The 26,857-nt window shown below is 44.4% G+C and overlaps 1 protein-coding gene across 2 annotated transcripts; it reads right to left on the bottom strand.

The window, feature by feature from the left end:
• On the bottom strand, positions 1-26,724 carry MASTL (microtubule associated serine/threonine kinase like). Of its 2 annotated transcripts, XM_077268445.1 has the most exons (13): positions 26,467-26,724; positions 22,508-22,645; positions 17,747-17,886; positions 16,057-16,145; positions 15,340-15,446; positions 13,325-13,466; positions 11,408-11,580; positions 8,405-9,571; positions 6,659-6,785; positions 6,494-6,508; positions 3,669-3,782; positions 1,924-2,025; positions 268-565 (listed from the first exon to the last, which is right to left on the bottom strand). In XM_077268445.1, exons 1-13 carry the CDS (start codon positions 26,656-26,658, stop codon positions 408-410), a joined length of 2,664 nt encoding a protein of 887 aa, XP_077124560.1. In that variant the 5' UTR covers positions 26,659-26,724; the 3' UTR covers positions 268-407. The 2 variants fall into 2 exon arrangements, with proteins under 2 accessions (XP_077124562.1, XP_077124560.1); XM_077268447.1 differs by lacking the exon at positions 6,494-6,508 and having other exon boundaries at positions 1-565; positions 26,467-26,723.
• Positions 26,725-26,857: the final 133 nt, after the last annotated feature.

Here is a 26,857-nt window from a genome sequence, read left to right on the forward strand (position 1 = left end):
AGATTTCTCTGATAAGTTTATTATATTAGCTAGCACTATGAATTTATGTAATGTTTCTTTAAATGGAACCATTAAAAATTATATATATAATCTTTTCTTTAAAAATATTTGTTATTTTAGAGTTCAATGTACAAAAAAAAAAGTAACAATTGATATATTACTTTATTTTACAATTGTGGTCCTAGGCTTAATGTAAGGTGCACAGGTTGAGAATGCTGCTTTTAAAGCAAAACTATTTACAAACCATAAGATCCACATCGATGTCCCATTTTTTTCATACATTTGGGAATACCACGTGCCGAATTAAAATTACAAAACTTGGTAGCAAAAGCTAAAAACCGGAATTATTAATATGGGCAATGTTCCTATTCATAGATAATGAGGAAGGTTCTGGGGGCAGAAAAGTCCTACAGGCTGAAACCAGACACTTTAAGATCCTGGGCATTATTTCTGGCTTCAAAATAAGTCGTGTCCGTTTCATCGTCCGGCTGTGGAATGAAAGGCATGGGCAGGTTCTGTAAGTTTTCCCAATCCATACCCTGGAACAAAGGATGAGCCTTCAGTTCTGCACAAAAAAAACAAACGGAAGCATTATACATGCCATCATTAGAGGTGAAAATAAAACATCTATATTTTTATTTATTACAGTAACTCCATGCAATGCAACCCTATGTACAAATATAACCTAATGCTCTAATCTCTGCAGCCTTACGGCACAGGCCTTTAAGCATTTAAAGGAACCTTGTGGTCTGTGGCTATAAATCTGAAGATATCCAGAAAGAGATACTGTAAGTCTTACAGTCTTTGTGAGCTTACTGATAGATTCTGAGTTAACTCATTCTCCAGCCAGTGACTTCTATAACCACTGTATTACAAACTGGGCAACATTTTTTTAATGAAGTCCAATTGCAAAAATTATTTTTAGCCCCCCCAAAAAACAATACATTCAATTAATCAAATATTATCCCCAAAGGTAGAGAACACTGCGCTGTATAAGTGCCGAAAAAAAAAAAGGACCCTGCTTCACTTGTGCTGGATGAAGCCAGGGTTACTACCTCTGTTTCAACGACACCAGACTTTTTACACCGATATGACAGATACTATTAAGGGCACATTTCTAATTACCAGCAGTATAATGAGGTTCTGGTGGTTTAATGGCTGAAAAGCCCACTGACCGTTTCCAATTAAAGGGAACCTGTCAGCAGGATTGTGCACAGTAACCTACAGACAGTGTCAGGTCGGCGCCGTTATACTGATTACAAGGATGCCTGGTGATCAAATCTGTCTTGTGGTTGTTGTTTAATCTTTATTTTCAGTTTTGAGTTAATGATATGCTCGTGCTCCGGGGCGGCCTGTGGGGGTCTGCATGTGGTGGATCAGTGAGGGGTCAGTAACCTGTCAACAGTCTGCATTATGAATACCTAATCAGAGCACCACATGAAGACCCCCACAGGCCGCCCCAGAGCACGAGCATATCATTAACTAAAAGCTGAAAATAAAGATTAAACAACAACAACCACAAGACAGATTTCATCAACCAAGGTATCATTGTAATCAGTATAACGGCGCCGACCTGACACTATCTGTAGGCTACTAAGCACAATCCTGCTGACAGGTTCCTATTAAACAGCCTCCGTAGTGTGTACTGGAGCCCATAAGCATCGGGCTCCCACTGTGATGACTTAAGGCAATCACATATTTTCACCACTTGGTAAGAAAAACAAAATCCCCATCCTTTGTTAATAGCTACTGCAGATAACACAATTATTTATAGGTTTATATCCAGGTGAAGTAACATAGCAGAATTATAATGTCCATACTAGTCCCCTTCACCGCCTCCAAAAATTATATATCTTCCTATTAAAGACAAGGCTGTAACTTGTAATCATTCTTCAAGCGAGTCCACCAGAAAGAATCCATTACCTTTTAATCCAGCTCGCTTTGTGATGTCGAGGGTGAGGAGAATATCTATTGCACTGTGAGCATTAACCGAAAGGGTTTCATCATCTTCTGGCCAAGGAATATCTGGAAACGCCAAAAATGAATGTAATTTTTCTACTTCTTTTGTCTTCTGGTATTCATTGTTTTTTGTTTTTTTTAAGTCAAAATCTTTAAAATGGCACACATTGTTCATTAATTACATTTATTCTTTTCCCATATCACAATCTGTATTTGAAAATAATAAAAAGTAAACAATCTGGCAATTTTTATACTGGCCAGTGGGGCTTTTTTTTTGACTCAACTTCCCATTTCAGGAGGCACCACATGTACTTAGACACAATGAACACGCTCAGACCTGTGTTTTGTATGGTATCTAATGAGCGTGATGTGAGGAGGAGCAGGCGAGCTGTGATATAGTCAATAGTGATTGGTGGATCTTGTGTTATCAACTGGGTACAGAGGCGTTACCTGCCTTTGATGACAATGAGCCTTCTGAAAACTTACTTAAAAGCCACAGTGGCCAGTGTGAAAATTGCATGAGATTATATATATATACATATATATATATACATATATATATATACATACATATATACATATACATACATATATACATATATACACATATATACACATATATATACATACACATATATATACATACACATATATATACATACACATATATATACATACACATACATACATATATATACATACATATATATACATACATATATACATATATACACATATATACACATATATACACATACACATATATACACATATACATACATATATATACATACATATATATACATACATATATATACATACATATATATACATACATATATATACATACATATATATACATACATATATATACATACATATATATACATACATATATATACATACATATATATACATACATATATATACATACATATATATACATACATATATATACATACATATATATACATACATACATATACATACATACATATATATACATACATATATACACATACATACATACATACACATACATACATACATACACATACATACATACACATACACATACATATATACACATACATATATACACATACATATATACACATACATATATATACATACATATATACATACATACATACATATATACATACATATATACATACATACATATACATACATACATATACATACATATATATGTACATATATATATATATATATATATATATATATATATATATATATATATATATATATATATATATATATATATATATATATATATATATATATATATATATATATTTATTTTTTTTTAAAGAAAAATAGAAAAGCCTCAAAAAAAAAAACAAAAAAAAAACCTTAACACAAGCATGATTTAGAACAATAATTTTCAGATGATCCCTTCCCTTCCAAAAAAAATGCTCCTTTACCACTTTATGCTTTTTTTTGCATATTGAACGAAAATGTCGCAAAATTTGGAGCACATTTGCACCAAAAAAAATGGCGCCCTACTAAGAAGTCACACTCGACCAAAAAAACATGTGGAGATCCCAAACAGCACTCACGTTGGCAAATAAACAGGTGAACACACAAAACAGGGAGATCACAAGATCATCAGTAGCGGTCATGGGGTAGGAGACCCTCCTGGCAATGTTATTTTTGGAGATGTGACAACTTTAATAAAAACGCACCTCTCTTCAGGATATTCTGGAACACTTGGGCGGGAGTCTCGTCGTTAAATGGGGGTATGCCAGTAAGAAACTCAAACAGGCAAACTCCGAGGGCCCACCAGTCCACGGCCGGTCCTAAAGAAATGCATAGATCAGTGAGGTCGAGCAGATCGTCCGGATCCCCGAGCGTCTCGTGTTAGTGTCAAGCCGTCATTAACCCTTCCACGTCCAGCAGCCAAACCAAGCACATTCTGGCACAGCTGGCGAGAAAGCATGAAAAGCTCCCATCTAGCACCGAGCCTAAGGCCAGACTAAGTGTAAAGCTGTGGGCCGTTTGGCCACCGAACAGAAATCGCTGCATCTGTCAATTTTTTTTATCCTCTACCAAAAATACACCAGGGTCAAAAAGAAGATCCCCCTCCATGTACAACTTCGAGTAAAACTCACAGCAAATTTTCATGATTCGCAAAAAAAAAAAAAAATGTAATCAGGGTCATTTACATGTATCGGCTCCTAACATGGAAGTTTCCAAAAATGATCTGTACACTATAGGGGCTGGAGTCAATTAAAGGTAAACTGGCAGCAGGTTTTTGCTATATGATCTGAGAGCACCATAATGTAGAAGCAGAGACCCTGATGCCGCACTTACTGGCCTGTGTTTTGCTTTTTCAATACAATCAGTGTTTTATAAGCAGAAGATTATCACTACAGTATAACGGGAATCCTGCCTCCTAGTCCACCACTGATTAGAAGATGTCACTTAAAAATGTACACAGAGAGATGTGTGCGAAGCTATACACAGCTCAACATCGCAGCTCTGCTAGATCTGCAGCACAGAAGACTGATTCTAGCACAGCCGCTGCACCCAGTAAACTAAGTGATACATTGCTGGAATCAGGGTCTCTGCCCCTATATCATGCCACTGTCAGATTCCCTGGCAGCAGGTTTTCACATTTCTCTGTTTTTTAAGCAATGTTATGCCTCACAGAAGAACAACAGAGACAAGAGGGGTTTTGCAAATCTGGTAAATCCCTAAGGCTATGTTCACACTTTGCGGTTTTTGCTGCGGATCCGCAGCAGTTTTCCATGCAGGGTACAGTACAATGTTACCCTATGGAAAACAAAAACCGCTGTGCCCACTTTGCATTTTTCCGCTTGAAAATCCGCGCAGATTTTCTGCGGAAAAAAAGAAGTAGCATGTCAATTCTTTCTGCGGAATCCGCAGCGGTTTTCCACCTGCACCAATAGGAAAGTGCAGTTGGAAAACCGCAGTGGAATCCGCAGTAGAAACCGCACAAAAAACCGCAGGGAAAACCACCGCCGTTTTGCACTGCGGGTTTTACAAATCCGCAGCTGAAAAATCCGCAGCAAAAAAAGCACAGTGTGAACAAGCCCTTAGAGGGGTATTCCCATCTCCAAGATCCTATCCTAACATGTAGTAGGTAATATTAGCAAATACTTCCAATTAGAAATATAGTATAGTTCTTCTGATTCGCTATGTCGCTTACCCCATGTGCAGGGCATTTCAGTAGCTTAGGTATCCCATGGTTATAACCACTCATAGTGACAGTTAGTTGTTCGTGGTCGTAACCATGGATACCTAAGCTACTGCAATGTCCCGCACATGGGGAAAGCAGCATAGCTAATTAAAAGAACTCTACTACATTTCTAATTGAAATATTGATTATTATAATTAAACCTACTACATGTTGGGATAGGATTTGGGGGATTGGAATACCCCTTTAAAGCTCATCCTACACAGAGTAATCTCACCAGTTGTCGGTTTTAGAAACTGCAAAAAATTCTGCTGACCGACAAAGTATTCTAGAAATGTTGCAAAAATCACGGGTTTATTTGAGGATCTGTTCTACCCTTGGCTGAAGAAGGGAGGAATTGATGTTTATTATTCCTTTAACACCTCATGCATTAAATAACTCCTGCCGATGTACAACACGAGACCTGCAGCGTCTAGTATCACTCGGGGCTCTGCAGATCTGGCTGAATCTGTACAGTGCAGTCTTGGTGCTCTACCTTCCTCCTGCCACTGGGGGCTCTGCAGATCTGGCTGAATCTGTACAGTGCAGTCTTGGTGCTCTACCTTCCTCCTGCCACTGGGGGCTCTGCAGATCTGGCTGAATCTGTACAGTGCAGTCTTGGTGCTCTACCTGCCTCCTACCACTGGGTGCTCCGCAGATCTGGCTGAACCTGTACAGTGCAGTCTTGGTGCTCTACCTTCCTCCTGTCACTGGGGGCTCTGCAGATCTGGCTGAATCTGTACAGTGCAGTCTTGGTGCTCTACCTGCCCCTTACATGAACTCTGCCACAGAAGTGGTGCATATGTTTCTATTATTCTTTTCCTCCTATTGTTCCTCTCCTGGTTTTGGCTAGAAATACCGACATAGAATACTGAATGTGTGACCGTGGCCTTATACTGGCAATGCAGTTTCTTCTTACATTTAGACACAGAAAAAAAAAAAAAAAGCTGTAAAATTCGCTGAGAGCAGAGAACTCGTCCAGTAACTTGCAGCCATTTCTTTGCCTTGTAGTGCACAGAACACTTTGGAAACCTGGAGTTAATACTCCCGATACATTACATGACCCGAGTCTCCATTTGACCAATTTGGGACATTTGCCCAGAGTTGCACTGAGGGATGTCTCCATATTTTGAACGCATGCAATTAGCTCTTTCAGACCCAGACATTACAATTGAGGCACATTGTTCACTGGGTCAATGAGGCACAATCTACTCTGCAGTCATAGATGTGAAGCCAGCGACACGGAGATGCAAAAGTCACCCGACTGAGTAAAGCGGCCTCGTGCCACCAAAGCGGCAATGCTCAACTTACCGGAGATCACAAAACCTGAGTGCAAAGAAAACATATTATGGGGATCAAAACGTAAAATAACCAGAATCGACAAATAATCCTATATTACCATGAGAGTCACTAAACAGACACATAGCAAAAATGTGCAACTAAACCCACCAGGCCGTCCAGTATGGAGAAACTCACCGTGGGATTTCCCCAGTAGCAGCTCTGGAGCCAGGTAGTCCGGAGTCCCGAGGATTTTCTCATTCTCTGCCTGTGCTGCTCCTCGTCGCACAGACTTTGGGGTTCTGTAGGGGGTGTCTGCCAGACCCTAAAAGTTACAGAAGATGATTTTTTTTTTTTACTATATAAGTATCAACTGATTTCTTGTTCAAAAGTTTGGATTGTGCAGGACTAGGGCAGAAGTACAACTATGTGCAGGCACAGGGCAGCGCGTCTGTTGGGAGATAGCACCCGGGTGGGCAGTGGCATATCGGCCGATCACTGCGCATGCCCCAAGTCACAGCTGTAACAGCACGTGAGTGATGTAGGGAAGAAGTGAAGAGACAACCTCCGTGAGCGCGATACTGGCTGGGTGGGCTGCACCAGCTCCAGGTGCACCATATGCGGCACCAGAAGATTAAAACACAGATTTCATGATTATGCTGCCAATTCTACCCAAACATTGGGGTTGCTAGAAATCAGCCTTACATGACAAATGCAGCGCTGTAATTCGTTAATAGGGCAACATCCTGCTGTCAGGTCCCCTTTAAATCATTTTGTATTCTGACAGCTTGGACATTTACAGACACGATAATACTAAATGGGATTCTTTTTTAAAACTTGATGACGAAGCCAACGCGAAACGCGCGTTGGGGCTGCACAGTGGGGAGCCAGAGGATACCACAACATGGTAAGATATCTAGGATATGAAGGGTCATGATATTGACAGGGCACTGATCCCTAGTTAGCAATTTTGTTTGAGTTACATCTACTACCCTTCCTCCTGTTCATTTTTTCTCCCTTTATAACAAAGCACTTTATTTCATGATATTCATGTGGTGATCTCTGGTGTACCCACCGATCTGTTCCACCTGTTTTTCTTGCTGAAATTCTAATGGTTATCACTACCTTTATTGTATTATTATTGACTCTAAATGTTTATTTTTGTAATAAATTTATTCCCTTTTAAATTATTGGGCTTAAACTCCATTCTTTCTACTGGGTTATAAGGCTTCTATGCTGGAGTGTCCTTATCCATCTCTCCGTTTTTAGCTCCCCCACTTGGTGTTGAGCATACATGACAGACTAATATACATGTTTTCTGTTGTGGTCTGTATATATCGGAATATATTCCAGTACATAGCGTAATTCAAGTTCTCCCATGAAGAGCTGGGCTTCACAGGAAGACTTCGGGTATGTGCACACGTTAATTACTAGCTGAAGACTTCTCCGAATTAAAAAAAAAACAAAAAAAAAAAACAACAACAACTGGGTCTCTTGGCGGGAAAACGGGTGAAAACCGATGCAAAAAAACACTAAAACTAGTGACATTCTGTAGGTCTCAAAAGGCTTCAAATCTGCAATAAAACTAAGCAACGTGTGCATGAGATTTCAGAAATCTCATTCACTTTACAGGGACAGTAAATTACTGCGTTTTTCAAGGTAAAACGAGGAGGGGAAGAAAAAAAAATCACGACAATAGTTATGGGGCCTTCAGCAACCATCACAAGTGGTAGAGCAAGGAGGGCAGCTACTATTGCAATCATGCAGCCAGGCTTCGGCCCATACTACCCGAGGTTTGGGGAGCATGAATCAACCAACAAGTTCCCTTTAAGTCCATGGTAAACCCTGGCTTCAGACACGGCCTGTATACTTTGATTATTTCTTTGGTGCACAGACTATTGAACCATTAGTCTAACGCTATACACGAAGCGCAGCCGGTTATACCTGGGAGTTCTTGTGCGTCCTGTCCTTTTGGGCCGGAGTAGCCGCCATCGGATAAGATCCTGTGTAACCCAACGAGAAGTGTATTTTGTCCACAGATCCAATGCTTATCCGAGAAGGTTCGGAGAGGTTTGACCCATTAATAGGACTGCTGTAGCTCCTGAAAGCCACCACGGTTCTTCTTTTACTCTTATTTAATGTCCGCGTTGTGGCAGGAGATGCCAAAGAAATATTGACAAGTCCTGATAAACCAAGATCTAAAGCCCTGCCATCCCGTCGTTCCTCATTTTTTGATGTCCAAGTTGCACCCGCTTCCTGAGAAGAGCAACTGGCGTTCACATCACTCTCTGACTCAAAAGACAGCTCTTTCATGCTTTTATCGACATCGGACAGCTCTTTCTCCAGTGGTTGCTCTGCAAGAGACATATTGGCCAAGGGTTCCAACTCCCTCTCTGGACTTGGTTTCCAGATTTCGCTCTTCAGCTCACAATTCTCATTTAATTCGCACAATAAATTTTTGGCAACCGTATTCCCCGAGCAGAGCTTCTCTGGAGTAGCTGGAGCAGGGACAAAAGTATTTGTGAGTTGATCATCATCATCCTTCTCCTTGTTTTCATGGAAGTCACCAAGAATCAATGATGTAATCTCCATAGTCAGACCTGAAGTTGGGTTGTCCTGAGCCCCGGAAAGTTTGTAGGCTCGTTCATACTGGGAATTGGTTTTCTTTTCCACAAGTTCTTCCTTGGGGCTCGTTTCAACAAGAGAAAAGTTTCTTTTCACTCCAACTCGATCAGCAATGACATCTTCATTGTACTTTAGAGGATCCAAAGAAGAACTCGCTAACCAAGGCGGAGATTCAGGAGATCTGGGCAACTCTTTCAACTGTCCATCCGTGCGCAGATTCTCCTTTTCTTCCTCAGTGTTCGGGTCATAAAGACATTTCCTTATTAAGCCTTTTGCGTTCAGGCCAGCAATGGGAGTGTCCTCCAGGTCATTAATATTCTTGTTGTCCGATTTTTTGCTATTTCTGTGATTAACAATAGGGGAGATGGCCGACTCCAGGTCTTTCATGCACTTTGAAACTTTTCCTATGGGAAGTTTGCTCAGCGACTTATCAGACAAACTATTCTTTAGACGGCTGGAGCAGAGAAAGCGCGGAGCCTCAAATTCCTGAAGCAAAACAGACAGAAAAAAAACCAGATAATGATCAATAATGCTGCGACAGTCAGAAAAACTATTAAATAAAAACGGATTGGAGCCAGGACTGTGGACTCAGAGTCGAAGCCCATTTTGGTGGAGTCAGAGTCATGGAAATTGAGGAGTCGGAGGTTTGGCTTACTGACTCTACAGCCCTGGTTGGAGCCACAATGTATTCATTTTAAAAGAAGTTGCCTAATCTTCTTTGTTCTAGGTAGAAGTTGGCTGGATCTAGTGTTCTGCCAAGCTTCAGAGCAAGCACGAGCTCCAAGCCTAGAAGAATGGCCATGTGCCGATAAGACTGCAGAGGTGGCCGTTCACTAAGCGACGAGCCGTAAATGAGAATTTTAAGAGGTAAATTGCAAAGTTGCCTTTTTTATAAGAACTTTGCAATTTTACCTTAGTCATGGCACATTGCTACCTAGTGATCACTGGGGCTTTGACGGCTAGGACCCCCCTGATTCTGACAACGAAGGTGGTCGCGGCACTGATTTAGTTCAGTTTTTTCTATGTGGCCCAAGAGCTTCACTGTGTAGAAAAACAACTGAAGCAGAGTTGTGTCCATTTCATAATTCTCAAGATTAATGGAGGGGGTCTTAGAGGTTAGACCCGCAGCTTTCATTATAGGGGTTTTCTCAGCTTTCAGTCTTAGGAGCGCCACTTTCTTCTGCCTCCCTTGAATCCATGCGCTCCTAATGACTGCAGTTCGGCTGAGCCACTGACCCAAAAATATAGCATCGGGCGAGAGCAGGGATAGCAAATTCAGCCAACTTCAGAGCTGCACTTCTTAGTCCCTTACCATGGAGACCGACCACCTTTGACAACCCCTTTATGTGACGGCATGTCTTAGCAAGATGCCGTCAATTACCAAAATGGGAAAGCAAAACATGGCAGTGGCGTTTCTGGTCATCGGCAAGTTGCAGGAAAAAACGTAAAACATTGAGTCTCCTTTATTCTCTGGATCGGTGGGGATCCCAGAGAGGTCAGACCTCCAGTGATAACATGATGGCGTAGGGATGTGTCAGCACTGTGTAAAGGTACCTTCACACTAAACGATATCGCTAGCGATCCGTGACGTTGCAGCGTCCTGGATAGCGATATCGTTGAGTTTGACACGCAGCAGCGATCAGGATCCTGCTGTGATATCGCTGGTCGTTTAGGAAAGTTCAGAACTTTATTTGGTCGTCAGATCGGCGTGTATCATTGTGTTTGACAGCAAAAGCAACGATGCCAGCAATGTTTTACAATGGTAACCAGGGTAAATATCGGGTTACTAAGCGCAGGGCCGCGCTTAGTAACCCGATGTTTACCCTGGTTACCATCGTAAAAGTAAAAAAAACAAACAGTACATACTCACCCTCTGCTGTCACACGTCCCCTGGCGTCCGCTTCCTGCACTGACTGAGCGCCGGCCGTAAAGTAAAAGCACAGCGGTGACGTCACCGCTCTGCTGTTACGGCCGGCGCTCAGTCAGTGCAGGAAGCGGACGCCGGGGGACGCGAATGTGAGTATGTACTGTTTGTTATTTTACATTTTACACTGGTAACCAGGGTAAACATCGGGTTACTAAGCGCGGCCCTGCGCTTAGCAACCCAATGTTTACCCTGGTTACCCGGGGACCTCGGCATAGTTGGTTGCTGGAGAGCGGTCTGTGTGACAGCTCTCCAGCGACCACACAGCGACGCTGCAGCGATCGGCATCGTTGTCTGTATCGCTGCAGCGTGGCTTAGTGTGAAGGTACTGTACCTTAAGAAAAGAATACTCCTCTAAAAAAAAAAAAAAAAAAATCTAAGTAAAACACAATCCAAACCTGGTTTCCATTCTCCCATTTCGGGCTGCTGCAATAATCGGACTCCACACTTGATAAGCATAACCGGGACTGGCTGCTGGTGCTGGACGTTCCAACCCGTGCCCTTAACTTCAGCAGGTTGGGCGTGAGACATTTCACCGGCATGCTGGGGCTAGGTGTGCTTACCTCAGGACCTGGAAGAAGAGAAAAAAAAGGAGGAAGAAATTAACAAAAAAACTCATAGGATTCTATTTTTATGTTGATTCATAATTAAAGGACCATTCACAGCATTAAAAGTTATCACCTATCCAAAAGGATAGCCGACAACTTTCAGATTGGTGAGGGGCTGAATACTGGGACCCCCACTGATGAAATGGAGGGACGGCACGCTACACTTAGCTTTCTCCATAGAGAATGAATAGAGCATTGGCATACGTGAATGACCACCATTCTATTCCAAAAGAGCCCCCCTTTTAGGAAACTATTACAGTACCAGCAGTCGATCCCTCAGTAATCCTCTACATTATAATGATAGGAATGCATCTCCATAGGAGATAATTGACGATACAAAGTGGATCCCAAAAAGATTAGATGCACCGGAAGTATTGTCACAGGCTCAGGCTGCTGTTTTGCCCCCATGCTTTACACTGCATTTTGTCATTTTCAGCTTGGCTACTGCATATAAGCACAATGCCAAAACAAGCTCTCTATTGTGTCAGTGTATGGAGAACGGATTTAGGGCAAGTTCACACAGGACTTTTTTGCTGCGTATTTTTGCTGCGAATTTTAATGCCAATTTTCAGCTGCTTATAATAGATGCGTTTTTTGTGCGGTTTTGGTGCGTTTTTTTGTCTATTTGTGCATGATAATAAAGTTGAGTGACCCCAGTGGAGCTTAGCATCGCCTTCATCCCAGCGGGGGAACAATTTACGGCGAATTACATGCCATGCATCGGCCTTTTTTTGACGATCACTGTAGTTTGGGCAAGCTACATCCCAAATAACAGGCATTGCTTCCACCTTGGAAAAATAAATGAAAAAGTAATTACCAAATGCAAGATGAAATGAAGCCAACATTCATGACAAGGAAGATACAGACATACACATGCAGAACACATGAACATGTACATAACAGCACATGAGCATCGCAAAGTGTACCATTGCAAACAATCGGATAGATATATCACAAATTAAAAAAAAAATATTACCTCCATGATTAGTTGGGAAACATTAATGCTCATCCTCCTATACCAAGACATGGCTAACACCTCACTACCAGAAACTCCCTCACAATAGATCACTATCAGGACACCTCACAATGGCTCTTCACACCTCACAATGGCTCTTCACACCTCACTACCAGGAACTCCCTCACAATAGATCACAATAATCACAATGGCTCACAATGGCTCTTCACACCTCACTAACCACACCCCTAAGCTCTTGGCTGTGAGATCACTTCCTGCTGGCCATGATTTTTCTGCACAAAAAACGCAGCAAATAATGCTACATGCGTTTTTGCAGTGTTTTTTCCATCACCCATTCAAGTCAATGGGTGAAAAAACGCTGCAAAAACGCAGCAAAAACGCTGAAAGAAGTGACATGCCCTATGTCCAAAAAACGCAGCAAAGCAGAAAATACTGATCAAGCAAAAACCCAATGTGTGTGCATGAGATTTCTGAAATCTCATAGGCTTTGCTGGTACTGTAAAAAGCAGCTGAAAATCAGCATAAAAAAACGCAGCAAAAATACGCAGCAAAAAAGTCCTGTGTGAACTTACCCTTACACTGCAAAAAAAAAAAAAAAAATGCAGAATGGATAGAAAATTGCAGGAAATACACCAATAGTCCATGTAATGGCCACAGATGTGCTGAAGCGTGTGACCACCCGAAATGAGAAGCGCTCAGATCACCGGAAATGTTCATCACAAGCCACTTACATGATATTAGGAGCTTCCCGACTTTCCCCAAATGATCTTTATTGCTCATTAAAAGAGGGGTAGAGTTATTCTGAGACACCTCACTAAACACTGGGGTCACGGAAGGAGCCGCTCCTTTCACCTTACTGCGGACTGGAGTATTCTATTACAAAGGAAACAAGAAAAGGTCCAAATAAAAATATAGACACAAAAGGAGGGCAAGACAAGATATACTCCAATGCATCCAAACCAAAAATAGTCATCATTAAAAATGTAATTTTGCTTGGCGTCTATGCAGATCAATGTGTCTCCATAATTACAAGTGGCTTGCGAAAGTAGTCACCCCCTTGGCATTTTTCATGGAAAGAACATGCCTACAACTGTGAACATTTGGTTTTCTTTTTATTCTGAAGCAAACAACAAATAGGACAAAATTACTGAATACTTCAGTGTGCATAACTATTCACCCCCCTCTACTTTGTAGAGTTTCCTTCTGCCGCAATTTCAGCTGCAAGTCTCCTTGAATAAGTCTCCATGAGCTTTCCACAGATTTTTGACAATGCCTTAAGGCAAAACTGCTCCGGCTCCTCCAAGTTAGATGGTTTCCTCTGGTGAACAGCGATCTTCAAGTCTGACCACAGATTCTCCATTGGATTAAGGTCTGGGCTTTGACTAGGCCACTCAAACATTTACACATTTCCCCTTAAACCACTCGAGTATGGCTTTATGGGTTGAGTATGGGTCATGGTCTTGCTGGAAGGTCAACCTTTCCCACAGCATAATGCTGCCACCACGTTTCACTGTGGGAATGGTGTTCTTGGGTGACGAGCTGTGTTCGTTTGGCGCCAGACATAGCATAACTTCAATTTGGGTCTCCTCTGACCACAGCATTTTGTTCCATACATTTGCAGAGTCTCCCACAAGTCTTTTGGCAAACTGAAAACGAGCCCTACAATTTGTGTGTGTCAGTAAAGGCTTTTTTTTTGTCCACTCTTCTATATGGACCACCTCTATGGAGTGTACAACAGTGTGGTCGGTGGTATGGACAGATACTCCATTCTCTGCTTGGGAACCCTGCAGCTCCTTCAGGGTTACCTTTGGTCTCTGTGCTGCCTCTCTGATTAATGCCCTCCTTTCCCGGGCTGAGAGATTTGGCGGTGTCCCCTCTTGGCAGGTTTGTTGTGGTACCAAGTTCTTTGCATTTGATGATGATGTATTTGATTGCGCTCCGGGTGATCATCAGAGATTGGGATATTTTTCTATAACCCAACCCTGACTTCTCAACAACTTTGTCCCTGACTTGTTTGGAGATCTCCTTGGTCTTCATGGTGGTTGGTTAGTGGGGCCTCTTGTTAATGGTGTTGCAGCCTCTGCTGCTTTTCAGAAAAGGTAAAGTGTATATACTGACCGAGATGTGTCACTTCGATTGCACACATGGGGAGGTCCTGTCACTAAGCATGGGACTTATGCAGGTAATTGCTTGCACCATAGATTTTTGGGGGTTTCAAATGGTGAATACATATGCACAAGCCAATTTTTAGTTCTTTGATCCCATAAATTTTATTTATCCCTATATTTTTCTCACTTCACCAACTTAAACTACTTAGTGCTGATGCATCACACACAAATCGGATTACAAAAATATTTAAAAGCACAGGTTGTCATGCAACAAAATGGGTAAAAAGCCAAAAGGGGGTGAATATTTTCTCAAAAGCCACTGTACCTACTGCAAACAGAACCTGTGTAGTCTGGTCCTGCGTGAGAACCACTGTCCAGAACCAAAGAGATAAAAGTTATCACTGCTGAGTCAGATAACAGCAAAGCTTTGACTACAGGCTGTAGGATAAAGGCTAAGGGCTTGTTCACGCGGATCTTTTGCAGTTTTCTTTTTATGGATCTTCATTCAGAGGGAGCTTCCAATAGTCAGACCCCAGTGATCAGTAACAGATCCACCTCTCCGGTGGCCTTTTTTTTGACCATTATTGGACATTTTTTTTCTAATTAGTCACAGAAATGTCATTTGGGTAAGTACTTACAAATCCCAGCGAGCTTATAAGAGAAAGTACTTGTCCCGGAGTTCGGAAGTAGTCTTGTTTGGGTTTGGCCATTGAAGGTGTTGTAAGAATATCGATCATATTAATTTCTTATAATGATAAAAAAAATAAATAGTATTGAGTAAATAAAATGCGTCTAGAATAAAAACTAACACAAAACGAACTACAAAAAGTTTTATATACAAATGCTGTGTTCCTTTGCAAAAAGTCTCAGAATCTGATGCAGTAATGACATTTGTATAACCAGGCGTCAAGCTGTGCACACAGGTAACGTCCAGACAGCAGAATCCCTGTGCCCGTCCTCCTGATATCTGACCCTGGAGGGCTACGAATGGAGACTGATAAAGCATGGAACCTACTATGTCAGCATTTCCCAAACCCCGTCCTCGAGGCCCCCCAACAGATCATGTCCAAGCTGATAACAGGGAACAACAGCTAATATGAGGTTTATAAGAGGGTCACGGCATTCGCAATATAAGGACTCAGGCAGACGTCCGAACACGGACCGTAATGCATAGACTGGCCGGGGGTCTGCAGATCGGAGCGTGACAGATACATATGGACCATGAAGCGGTGACGCTGGGGTGCAGAGATCCGTGGCCAGTCCTTGCTCGGACGTCTGCATGAGCACCAAGTCTGTAAATTGCAGGCACTGCCATGACGCTCTAATACGAGGTAATGCAGCACGCGGAGACTTACCTCTCTTTAGAGTGACTTTAGAGAGTCCAAAGTCTGTGAGCTTAATGTGACCCTCGTTAGAAATCAGCATGTTATCCGGCTTAAGGTCCCTGCGTAAAAAACAAAAAGAATTGCTCAGATTAACATGGATTATAGTGTGAACAGGGAGATAACTCGTGCAGAGATTACACAAGAGGAACACAACGTTCTATAGAAAAACTGCTAAATCTGATCACAGTATAGAAGGGAAAATCTTAACAGGGCCGTTCCACTACTATGTTATGGATGACCTGCTCCTGGGAGAGGTCCCACTGATCCGTCCCGGCAGGGGCTGGCTGCAAGGCCGGAGTGGAGCAGCGCAGATCCATCAAACAGCTGATCGGAGGCTGCCTGGTGTTGGACCACCACTGATCTGACACTATCCCCGGTATAGATAGCATGTTAGTGGAATAACCCTTTAAGGCCAAACCATCAACCATGTAATAAGTAAGGAGCAGGGCCCTCCGGACAGGAGATAAGTAGCCGATGTGTTGAACCACGTGATCCTTTTGTTCCCACGTTAGGATAGGCTGCCGCCGGAGCCCTGCCATCTCCCTACTGAAAGCCCTGCATGCTCAGCGAAGCCGAGCGTACATTAGTCACCGCTCACTATACACTATCGAATAATGTGCAGGGAGTGATTACAGCAAGTGGTGACTAACAGCTCCTTCCACCGTCCCGATGACTGAACGCAAGCGGCTGCAGGGAGAACATAAGGTCATTTTTTCCCTATAGCCGCTGCTCCAGAAAGGATTTTAATGTGATTTACATATAGACTAGCCCTATACATACAGGCAAATTGTCTTTTTTCTGGACACGACAGGTTCCTTTTAAGGTCCCTGAATTGTTGTCCGATATGTAAACAATAGTTTCTTTGCCAAGTTCACGTCAATCACTAGCTGACGTCTCCTCTGTCCCCGGAGCGCAGACACAACATCTATAAAGGACAGCAGGATCCGCACTGGTGATGCATCCAGAGATTGGATTTTGCAGTCACCCGAATGTCATGACACAGAGGGGTAAGTAATGCAAGGGAAGGAGGAGACTAGCAATGGGTCACCAAGGTGTAATGTAAAGGGGTCATCCAAACACAAAGAGATGCAGCTGCACACCGGCTGGTCACATAGCTTTAATAATACCCCTTCTAAAACCCAGAAAGTACCGTGCAGGGGTCCCATTATCCAGAACAGGACCTGAGCACGGTACGGGATTTGCAACATAGACAATTGCAAGTATTGCTGAATGTATACTGTATGTCTCAGGAAATGTTTAAAACTGTTTAAAGGGGTTTTTACAGATTTAGCCATGGCTTTTCTTAAAGAAAAAACAGTGACCGATTGATGAGGAATAACTTGTGTACTTCATACAAAGCATGGAGAAAAGCTTTTTGATTGTTGGGGGTCCGAGTATTGGGGCCCCACCAATCCAGAGATCAGAGTTCTGCAGAGCCTCATCTGAAGGCAGGTCAATCATGCTCAGCTCAGCTACATGTAATCTCTGTAGGACGGCCGGAGAAAGTCTCTTCATGAAGAATTAATAAACTGGAGGAGCACACGCTCTATTCAGACAGGACTCTTCAGCGCCCCGTTCTAAGGACTGGTGGGGGTCTCAGTAGTCAGACCCCCCCCCCAGTGATCATTATGTTACCAAACTGTGAAATAATGGTCTTTACCTGTGAATTATCCCATGTCTGTGCAAGTAATCAAGGGCCAGAGCAACCTCCGATATATACTTCACCGCCATATCCTCGTCAAAGTAACCGTAGATGTGCAAGAGCGACTTCACGTCTCCTCCAATGAGATACTCCATTATCTGATGGAAGACACTGCTGTTATTAATCATGGATTCATGATGGTATGTAGCAAAAAAAACAACAATTTTTTTGGCTGGGGTGAAGGGGTGTGTTCCCTATAATTATGGGCCATGCATAGATGTTCTATTCTGCATGGAATAAAGATATGGCCGCTCAATGTGGCTCTGTCCATTCATTTGTATGGTATGTGGGAAAATTGCAGAGGAAGCACGGAATCAATGTCAGGATCCAGTCCAAGGGTCGGATCACTAATTTGTGGCTGTCGGACGTGAGCCCTGAGGACCGCCTCCGCAGCTCGTTTTGAATAATGGGACTGGCGCAACAACATCTTTGCAGTGTGACGTTGCACGATAGTGGGAGGAGGGAGAGAGGCTGAGCCAGGGGGAGGAAAAGGGAGAGGAAAGAGGGGGAGGAAGAGGGAGAGAGGCTGAGCCGGGGGGAGAGGAAAGTGAGAGGAAAGAAGGGGAGGAAGAGGGAGAGAGGCTGAGCCGGGGAGAGAGGAAAGTGAGAGGAAAGAAGGGGGAGGAAGAGGGAGAGAGGCTGAGCCAGGGGGAGGAAAAGGGAGAGGAAAGAGGCGGAGGAAGAGGGAGAGAGGCTGAGCCGGGGGGAGAGGAAAGCGAGAGGAAAGAAGGGGAGGAAGAGGGAGAGAGGCTGAGCCGGGGGGAGAGGAAAGCGAGAGGAGAGGAAAGAAGGGGAGGAAGAGGGAGAGAGGCTGAGCCGGGGGGAGAGGAAAGTGAGAGGAAAGAAGGGGAGGAAGAGGGAGAGAGGCTGAGCCGGGGAGAGAGGAAAGTGAGAGGAAAGAAGGGGAGGAAGAGTGTCATGATTCCCCAATGGCATGGGAACATCAGCAACACAAAAATAACAGACTAGCTCTCGGGTGATGGAAACTCAAGCTGACCGTGACCTAAATCTACCACACAACTAACAGTAGCCAGGAAGCATTCCTACGGCTGCCTAGATGCCATGCGCCAGCCGGAGAACTAACTACGCCTGGAAGAGGAAGGAAAAGACCTGGCTTACCTCTAGAGATATTCCCCAAAGATGATAGTAGCCCCCACGTATATTGACGGTGAGTTCAGAGGAAAAGACATACACAGTATGAAGGTAGATTTAGCAAAGCGAGGTCCACTTACTAGATAGAGGAAGGATACAAAAGAGGACTTCACGGTCAGCTGAAAAACCCTTTCAAAAACCCATCCTGAAATTACTTTAAGACTCCTGTGTCAACTCATGACACAGGAGTGGCAATTTCAGTCCACAAGAGCTTCCAGAAACAGGAAAAGACAAAACTGTAAACTGGACAAGAAAAACAAAACAATAAGGACAAGAGTCCACTTAGCTGATCAGCAGACTAGTAGCAGGAACGTGCAACTGAAAGACTCAGGTTACAATGATGACCGGCAAGGAAATGACTGGAGAGCAAGGCTAAATAGGGAACTCCCAAAACTGATGGAAGCAGGTGAGCTGAGGCAGAAAAGCACACACAAGTCTCCAGTACCACCAGCCACCACCAGGGGAGCCAAAAAGCGGATCACAACAGAAGAGGGAGAGAGGCTGAGCCGGGGAGAGAGGAAAGAAGGGGAGGAAGAGGGAGAGAGGCTGAGCCAGGGGGAGGAAAAGGGAGAGGAAAGAGGGGGAGGAAGAGGGAGAGAGGCTGAGCCGGGGGGAGAGGAAAGAGAGAGGAAAGAAGGGGAGGAAGAGGGAGAGAGGCTGAGCCAGGGGGAGAGGAAAGTGAGAGGAAAGAAGGGGAGGAAGAGGGAGAGAGGCTGAGCCGGGGAGAGAGGAAAGTGAGAGGAAAGAAGGGGAGAAAGAGGGAGAGAGGCTGAGCCAGGGGGAGAGGAAAGTGAGAGGAAAGAAGGGGAGGAAGAGGGAGAGAGGCTGAGCCAGGGGGAGGAAAAGGGAGAGAGGCTGAGCCGGGGGGAGAGGAAAGTGAGAGGAAAGAAGGGGAGGAAGAGGGAGAGAGGCTGAGCCGGGGGGAGAGGAAAGTGAGAGGAAAGAAGGGGAGGAAGAGGGAGAGAGGCTGAGCCGGGGAGAGAGGAAAGTGAGAGGAAAGAAGGGGAGGAAGAGGGAGAGAGGCTGAGCCGGGGGGAGAGGAAAGTGAGAGGAAAGAAGGGGAGGAAGAGGGAGAGAGGCTGAGCCGGGGGGAGAGGAAAGCGAGAGGAAAGAGGGGGAGCCGGGGGGGGGGGGACAACTTTATCTGGGTAACCCCGTTCCTAGAAACGTTCCCTCAGGTCCTTTGATTGTTTTTTGTACCTATCAAGATCTGAGCAATTTCTCCGTACCCGGAGGTACATGACAGTTCAGGTAGGGACTTTCAGAGATAATGTATAGTGGCACCCTTTCTATCTTTCCTAATGATAAGTAACGAGAGGTCTGTCGTATCATCATTTTCTTTATTGTATTCTTTTTTTACTAAAGGACATTTACTAAAATAAATCCCTACTCACGCTCTCTCATTAGTCATATTTTTTGTGTAAGATGGTGCTCTTTGATTTGTGTGGTATTAAAATCAGAGGATCCTCGGGTAGGACCTTATCCAATAAAGTAAATTAACTGAAGCTTAAAAGAAGAATAAAATCTGCATATGCCCAAAAAGGCGGTAGACAGAATATGATGTATTCGGTTACTATAAAATAAATTGATAGGATAACAAATATCCACGTAATACAGACTCGTAGCGAAAGGCACGGGCCATACGCTTGTCACAGTCACGATCGGCCGCAATATGCAGTAATGTTCGTGTACCGGATATGACGCTGGCGGTTCACTGTTTACCGCTTGTGTTCCAATATCCGGATTTGATGTAAGCGGTCTGGTTCTAACGGCGCATGCAAGGCAAGTAGATGGAGGAGCACCATGGCTATGCTCTTATCTTTTAAGATGTTATTTTCCCCTGAAGAATCTGTATGATGAAACGCGTCGGGAGACATAATATGGGAAGGGAACCGGATAACAGCATCATTTGAAATGGCGACTGCTGTAGACGGCACCTTATAAACTCAGTGGCTAAATCCAGCGACACGCTTGGTGATCCAGATGAGTATAACAAAAATATATATAATACACACTGAACCCATTTTTGATCATAAATAAGAACGTATGCCAGAAAGTATAGAGGCATAGATGTATTCAAGTGGTTATTTGGGGTAAGAGATTTGTGAAGGAAATGTGATTAATGTAACATTTCCCTTTAAACTATTTGTATGAGCGCGCTGATACGTACCACAATCTGTCCGAACTGAATAACAGCGTATATAAGAAGTCAAATTATAATTAATGACGTTAATCAATATATTAGTATTTCTGCTGTTTATTGTTATTGACACATGGGGAGATATAATGAAATAATGTATATGTGGGAATGTATACCCTATTAGATCATCCCTATTTGTGCAATAATCTGTAAAGAGGATTTGATGTGATAGGAGTCCTAGAAGATTAATAAGGTAGTATAACCTATGTAAAATCCAAACAGATTTTTGTTTTATAGGGGTAAGCTTGTAGATGACACCATATGCTTATGTGAAAATGCCCCCTAAACGTTGTTCCAGTGTACTATAAGATTTAACTGGCACTTTTTCCATATCTTGCACATAGCATTTTACATTGCACAGTTTGATTTGCACTTTCAGATATTTTGGGGTTGTTTTTTTAAAATAAACAGGAATAAAAGTTTGTTTTCTATATAAAAAACCTAAACCCGCTGTTATTCTCTTGCCACTGACTAGAAAGAAGAAATGGCTGAATCAGCAGTAAGGGTACCGTCACACAGTGGCACTTTGGTCGCTACGACGGTACGATCCGTGACGTTCCAGCGATATCCATACAATATCGCTGTGTCTGACACGCAGCAGCGATCAGGGACCCTGCTGAGAATCGTACGTCGTAGCAGATCGTTTGGAACTTTCTTTCGTCGCTGGATCTCCCGCTGTCATCGCTGGATCGTTGTGTGTGACAGCTATCCAGCGATGCGTTCGCTTGTAACCAGGGTAAACATCGGGTTACTAAGCGCAGGGCCGCGCTTAGTAACCCGATGTTTACCGTGGTTACCAGCGTAAAAGTAAAAAAGAAAAACCGTACATACTCACATTCCGGTGTCTGTCCCCCGGCGTTCTGCTTCTCTGCACTGTGAGCGCCGGCCGGAAAGCGAGCACAGCGGTGACGTCACCGCTGTGCTTTCCGGCTGGCGCAGACACAGTGCAGAGAAGCAGAACGCCGGGGGACAGACACCGGAATGTGAGTATGTACGGTTTTTTTTTTTTACTTTTACAATGGTAACCAGGGTAAACATCGGGTTACTAAGCGCGGCCCTGCGCTTAGTAACCCGATGTTTACCCTGGTTACCCGGGGCCTTCGGCATCGTTGGTCGCTGGAGAGCGGTCTGTGTGACAGCTCCCCAGCGACCACACAACCACTTACCAACGATCACGGCCAGGTCGTATCGCTGGTCGTGATCGTTGGTAAATCGTTATGTGAGACGGTACCCTAACACTCCGATATGTAATGAGGATTAATCCTTCTACTAAGGTTTGTATTTATAGAGCAAACACTTTATGTGCACGGCTTGTAGAGCAGATAAGAGAGCAGACGATGGGAGCAGCGAGGCTTCTGGGCACTTACCAGATAGATATTGTTGGCCGACTGCAGGGAGTAATATAAATGTACAATAAAAGGACTTTTACTTAAGGCGAGCGCGTCCCTCTCCGCTTGAATCTGATGCACCATGTTCTTATTAATCATATCTGCTTTCTTTACCAACTGGGAAAAAGAAAAAAGGAAACACATTATTAAATAAATATATTAGACCTAATTCCAGCTTTTCTCACAGTGGCTCTGGGTACTAGCTCGCCGCCCTGCAGCCGACACTGCAAAAGTTTTAATGCGACTTATCAAAGTTTCGCATAACTTCCAGGTCAGGCACAATTTTCGTTTTGTTGCATCACTTGGACTCGCTGCAAATTGTTAGAATTTCTGCCACGTGGTTCTCTGTGGCTCAGTACAGGACGGTCCTGCAAACAGCAGGTGAAGAACACAGGAAAGAAAGGCTCAATATGAAGAATGTAAAGCGGTTTCGGAACATACTTGCTTCCAGTGATTATTAACATCTTCTCATACATTCAGATCCTGACGTGGTCACATTCACAGTGAAATGATTACCGGTATTAGGCTTTATTTAGAAGTAATGTATGCAGGAAAAATACCCAAACAAAATACATCTTTCCAAGCTTTTGCTATCCAATAAAAAAAAAAAAAAAAAAAGTCTGTGGAGGCCATCCATATTCTGTCCATGTTTTTTTTTTTTTTTTTTTAATAGACCTATTGACTTACCCGGGTGTTTGAAAGGAACGTGTTAGCAGGTTTTTCTATGTAATCTGACAGCATGATGTAGGAACAGAGACGCTGATTCCACAGATTTATCACTTCGTTTACTGGGTGCAGCAGTTGTGATACAATCACAGTTTTCTCTCCTGCAGATTTAGCAGAGCTCTGAATGCTGAGCTCTGTATAACCCAGCGCCCACACCACTGATTGTCAATATACAGTATACACAGAAAGCAGCCAAAGAGAAGCCAATCATTGGTGGAAGTGTGGTTAGACTAGTAGGCACAAGACACCCAGTCCTGTAGTGATAATCTCCTGCTAATAAAACACTGCATGGGAGAATCCTCACGGCGCAGTGTGCACGATGTTGAAAGTCACAAGTCGGCACTCACAGGGTGACTGCACACACTTGGCGCATTAGGCTATACAACCCCTTTAAGGATGCGTGCACACATTCAATATCTGCAGCAGAAAAATTTGCAGCAAATACTGGGGTGTTGGCTAGAAAAAAAATAGTGGAAATAAGTGCGGTTTGGGGTACGTGGAAAATGCTATTAAAAACACTGAAAGAATTGATGCTGCAGAATAGAAACCGCTTCAAATCTGCAAAGAAAAATAAGCAGCGTGAGCGTTACATTTCAAGGGGTCGTCCACTATTGGGACAAGCCATTGTCATTCCTCATGTTTGACCCGGTTATAATAAGAACATCTACCCTCCTCCAGCGTCGGCACTCGCGATCTCACGGCTCACATGTGGTTATGTCACGTGAGCCCAATGCTAAACATGAGCAATGAGAAGGGTTTGTACAAGCAGTGGACAACCCCTTTAAGAAACCTAGGATGGAGAGAATATGTTGAACTTTGATTAGTTGATCATAATCTCATGGCTGCATCCATAAGACGTATCACCAGCGCGTTCCTGGAGCAGACGCGTTGTTCCGGTGAGCTGGTTTCCTTCTTTCACCGCTTATTTCAGAAATCTCATTCACTTTGCTGGATACAATAAAACACTGCATTTCTGATATGGCAATAACGCGATGTGTGAACGTACCCTAAATAGTAGCCCAGCGGGACACCTCCTGGTCACACACCGCTTGTGTGGATACTATACATATATTCAAAGCCGCCTCATTGTCACCATTTGTTCCACCAAATCTAAACTGAACTTTTCCCCTAGATAAGTTTTTCTGGTCCGAGACCTTGTGCTTTATCCCAGCCATTGTCCTAAGTGATAGGAATATCTGACTGCAATCAGGGCGCCATTGTGTTCAGTACAATTACTAAGTGATGAACACACTCGGGTGTTAATAAGGGGTCTCCGGCGGGCTCTAATACAATGTTCCAGTCCCCATGGCTGCATGTCTCTCGGCTGTTTAGACAGCTGCAGGGACTCGAACATATTTTTCGAGCACGTCGAAGACACTCGGTTAGCACCAGAGCATGCTCAGATAACACCTTGTAAGTTCGCTCATCCCAAATGCACTGGTGACCACCGGTAACTTATAGGGGACATACGGTATCCACAGCAGTATTATAGGAGCAGCATACAGGCGAGTACAGGGAATCCCCACCCTGGTTACCTATCCATTGGACAGAGGATCATTTTTTTATTGCACACCCCATAAAGGCTACTTTCACACTAGCGTTGTTGGCTGTACGTCGCAATGCGTCGTTTATGAGAAAAAACGCATCCTGCAAAGTTGCCCGCAGGATGCGTTTTTCCCCATAGACTAACATTAGCGACGCATTGCGACCTTTGGCCACACATCACAACCGTCGTGCGACGGTTGCGTCGTGTTTTGGCAGACCGTCGGCACAAAAAAAGTTACATGCAAAGTTGTTTTGTGCGTCGAGTCCGCTATTTTCGACCGCGCATGCATGGCCGAAACTGCGCCCCCTCCTCCCCGGATATTACAATGGGGCAGCGGAAGCGTCGTAAGACTGCTTCCGCTGCCAACGCCGGGCATTACTTTCACAACGCGCGTCGGGCCGATGCATAGCAACAGCCCCGTGCCGCATAGCAACAGCCCCGTGCCGACGCTAGTGTGAAAGCAGCCTAAACCAGTCAATGCCTTTAAAGGGGTATTCCCATCATGACAACATACAGCTATATATGACATTATGTGCAGAAGGGTTCGACCTCCGGGTCCCCAGTGATCGCCTGAAGAAAGTGTAAAAGCCCTTTCAGCTTCAGGGTCTATAAAGGGTCCGAGAAGGATTTACAGCCGCTAACATCAGCTGATCAGTGGGGGGGGGGGCCGGGTGTCTGACCCCTCCGATAGCTACACACGCCTGCACTCTTATGCTCTGTAACAGCGGTATTGCACATGTGAGATCACCTCCATTTACAGGGGTCTTCCCAAAAGTGCAATGATTGGGGGTAACTCACTGATCCCTTTATCTTGAAGAGCCCGATCTTGCGTGGGATCAGGTTCCACTCCATTCATTGTCTACAGTACATAGCAGAGGCTGCACCTGACAGTCCCATACACGATGGGCAGAGCGGAGGCCGATCATGTGCACCCCTGCTCCAGTCATTGTCTATAGGACATAGCAGAGGCTGCACCCGACAGTCCCATACACGGTGGACAGAGCGGAGGCCGATCACGTGCACCCACGCTCCAGTCATTGTCTATAGGACATAGCAGATGCTGCACCTGACAGTCCCGTACACGATGGACAGAGCGGAGGCCGATCATGTGCACCCCTGCTCCAGTCATTGTCTATAGGACATAGCAGATGCTGCACCTGACAGTCCCGTACACGATGGACAGAGCGGAGGCCGATCATGTGCACCCCTGCTCCAGTCATTGTCTATAGGACATAGCAGAGGCTGCACCTGACAGTCCCATACACGATGGACAGAGCGGAGGCCGATCACATGCACCCACGCTCCATTCCTAGGGATCACTGGAGTTCCCAGTGTGTCAGACCCCCTCCGTCTGATGGGTTGGGGATAGTGTGAACGTTTGGCAGTAACCCCCTGAAATGTGGGAGTCCAGACCCAGTTTTCATCATCATCAGTGGGTCCCACTTCTGGGGACATGTGAGAAGAGATTTTCATCATCCCATCCCTTTAATTAGGTGTGCCAGTTATCCAAGGGGTCTGCAAGCCGTGGCACAACTACAACTCCCAGCATGCCCTGACAACCAATAAAGCCACTGCAGGGCATGCTGGGAGTAGTCATGCGCAAGATTCCTCCGGTGCACTGCAAGTCCCAGCATGCCCTGCCGCTCGCTGTACTGGGGTCTCTCACCTTCACTGCGAACAGCCTGTTGTTGATTTTCTTACGAGCCAGATAAACCTTCCCAAAAGCCCCGCGGCTGATAGGCTTCACTATGGAGAAGTCCTCGATGGACGGCGGCTGCGGCACCGTGAACCGCTTCTCCCCGCACACGGACAGCTGCCCCTTGTCCGCCGCCGTCTCCGGGGCTCCCACCACCCCCATGTTACCCGCCGCCGCCCTGCTCTGTGCTGCCCGTCACAGGACCTCGGCGCCGCCGCTACAGTTTAAACAGGAGACACGCCTCCACTACGTCACTAATCCTCCCGACCAATAACCTTCTAGCATTGTGGCCAGAACAGCCTATAGGGTAGAGGCTACAGCCAAGAGGCCTGAAGGAGCTCTGGTGACGTCACACCCATGT

This window comes from Ranitomeya variabilis, chromosome 6, assembly GCF_051348905.1.
Source record: "Ranitomeya variabilis isolate aRanVar5 chromosome 6, aRanVar5.hap1, whole genome shotgun sequence".
Lineage (NCBI taxonomy): Eukaryota > Metazoa > Chordata > Amphibia > Anura > Dendrobatidae > Ranitomeya > Ranitomeya variabilis.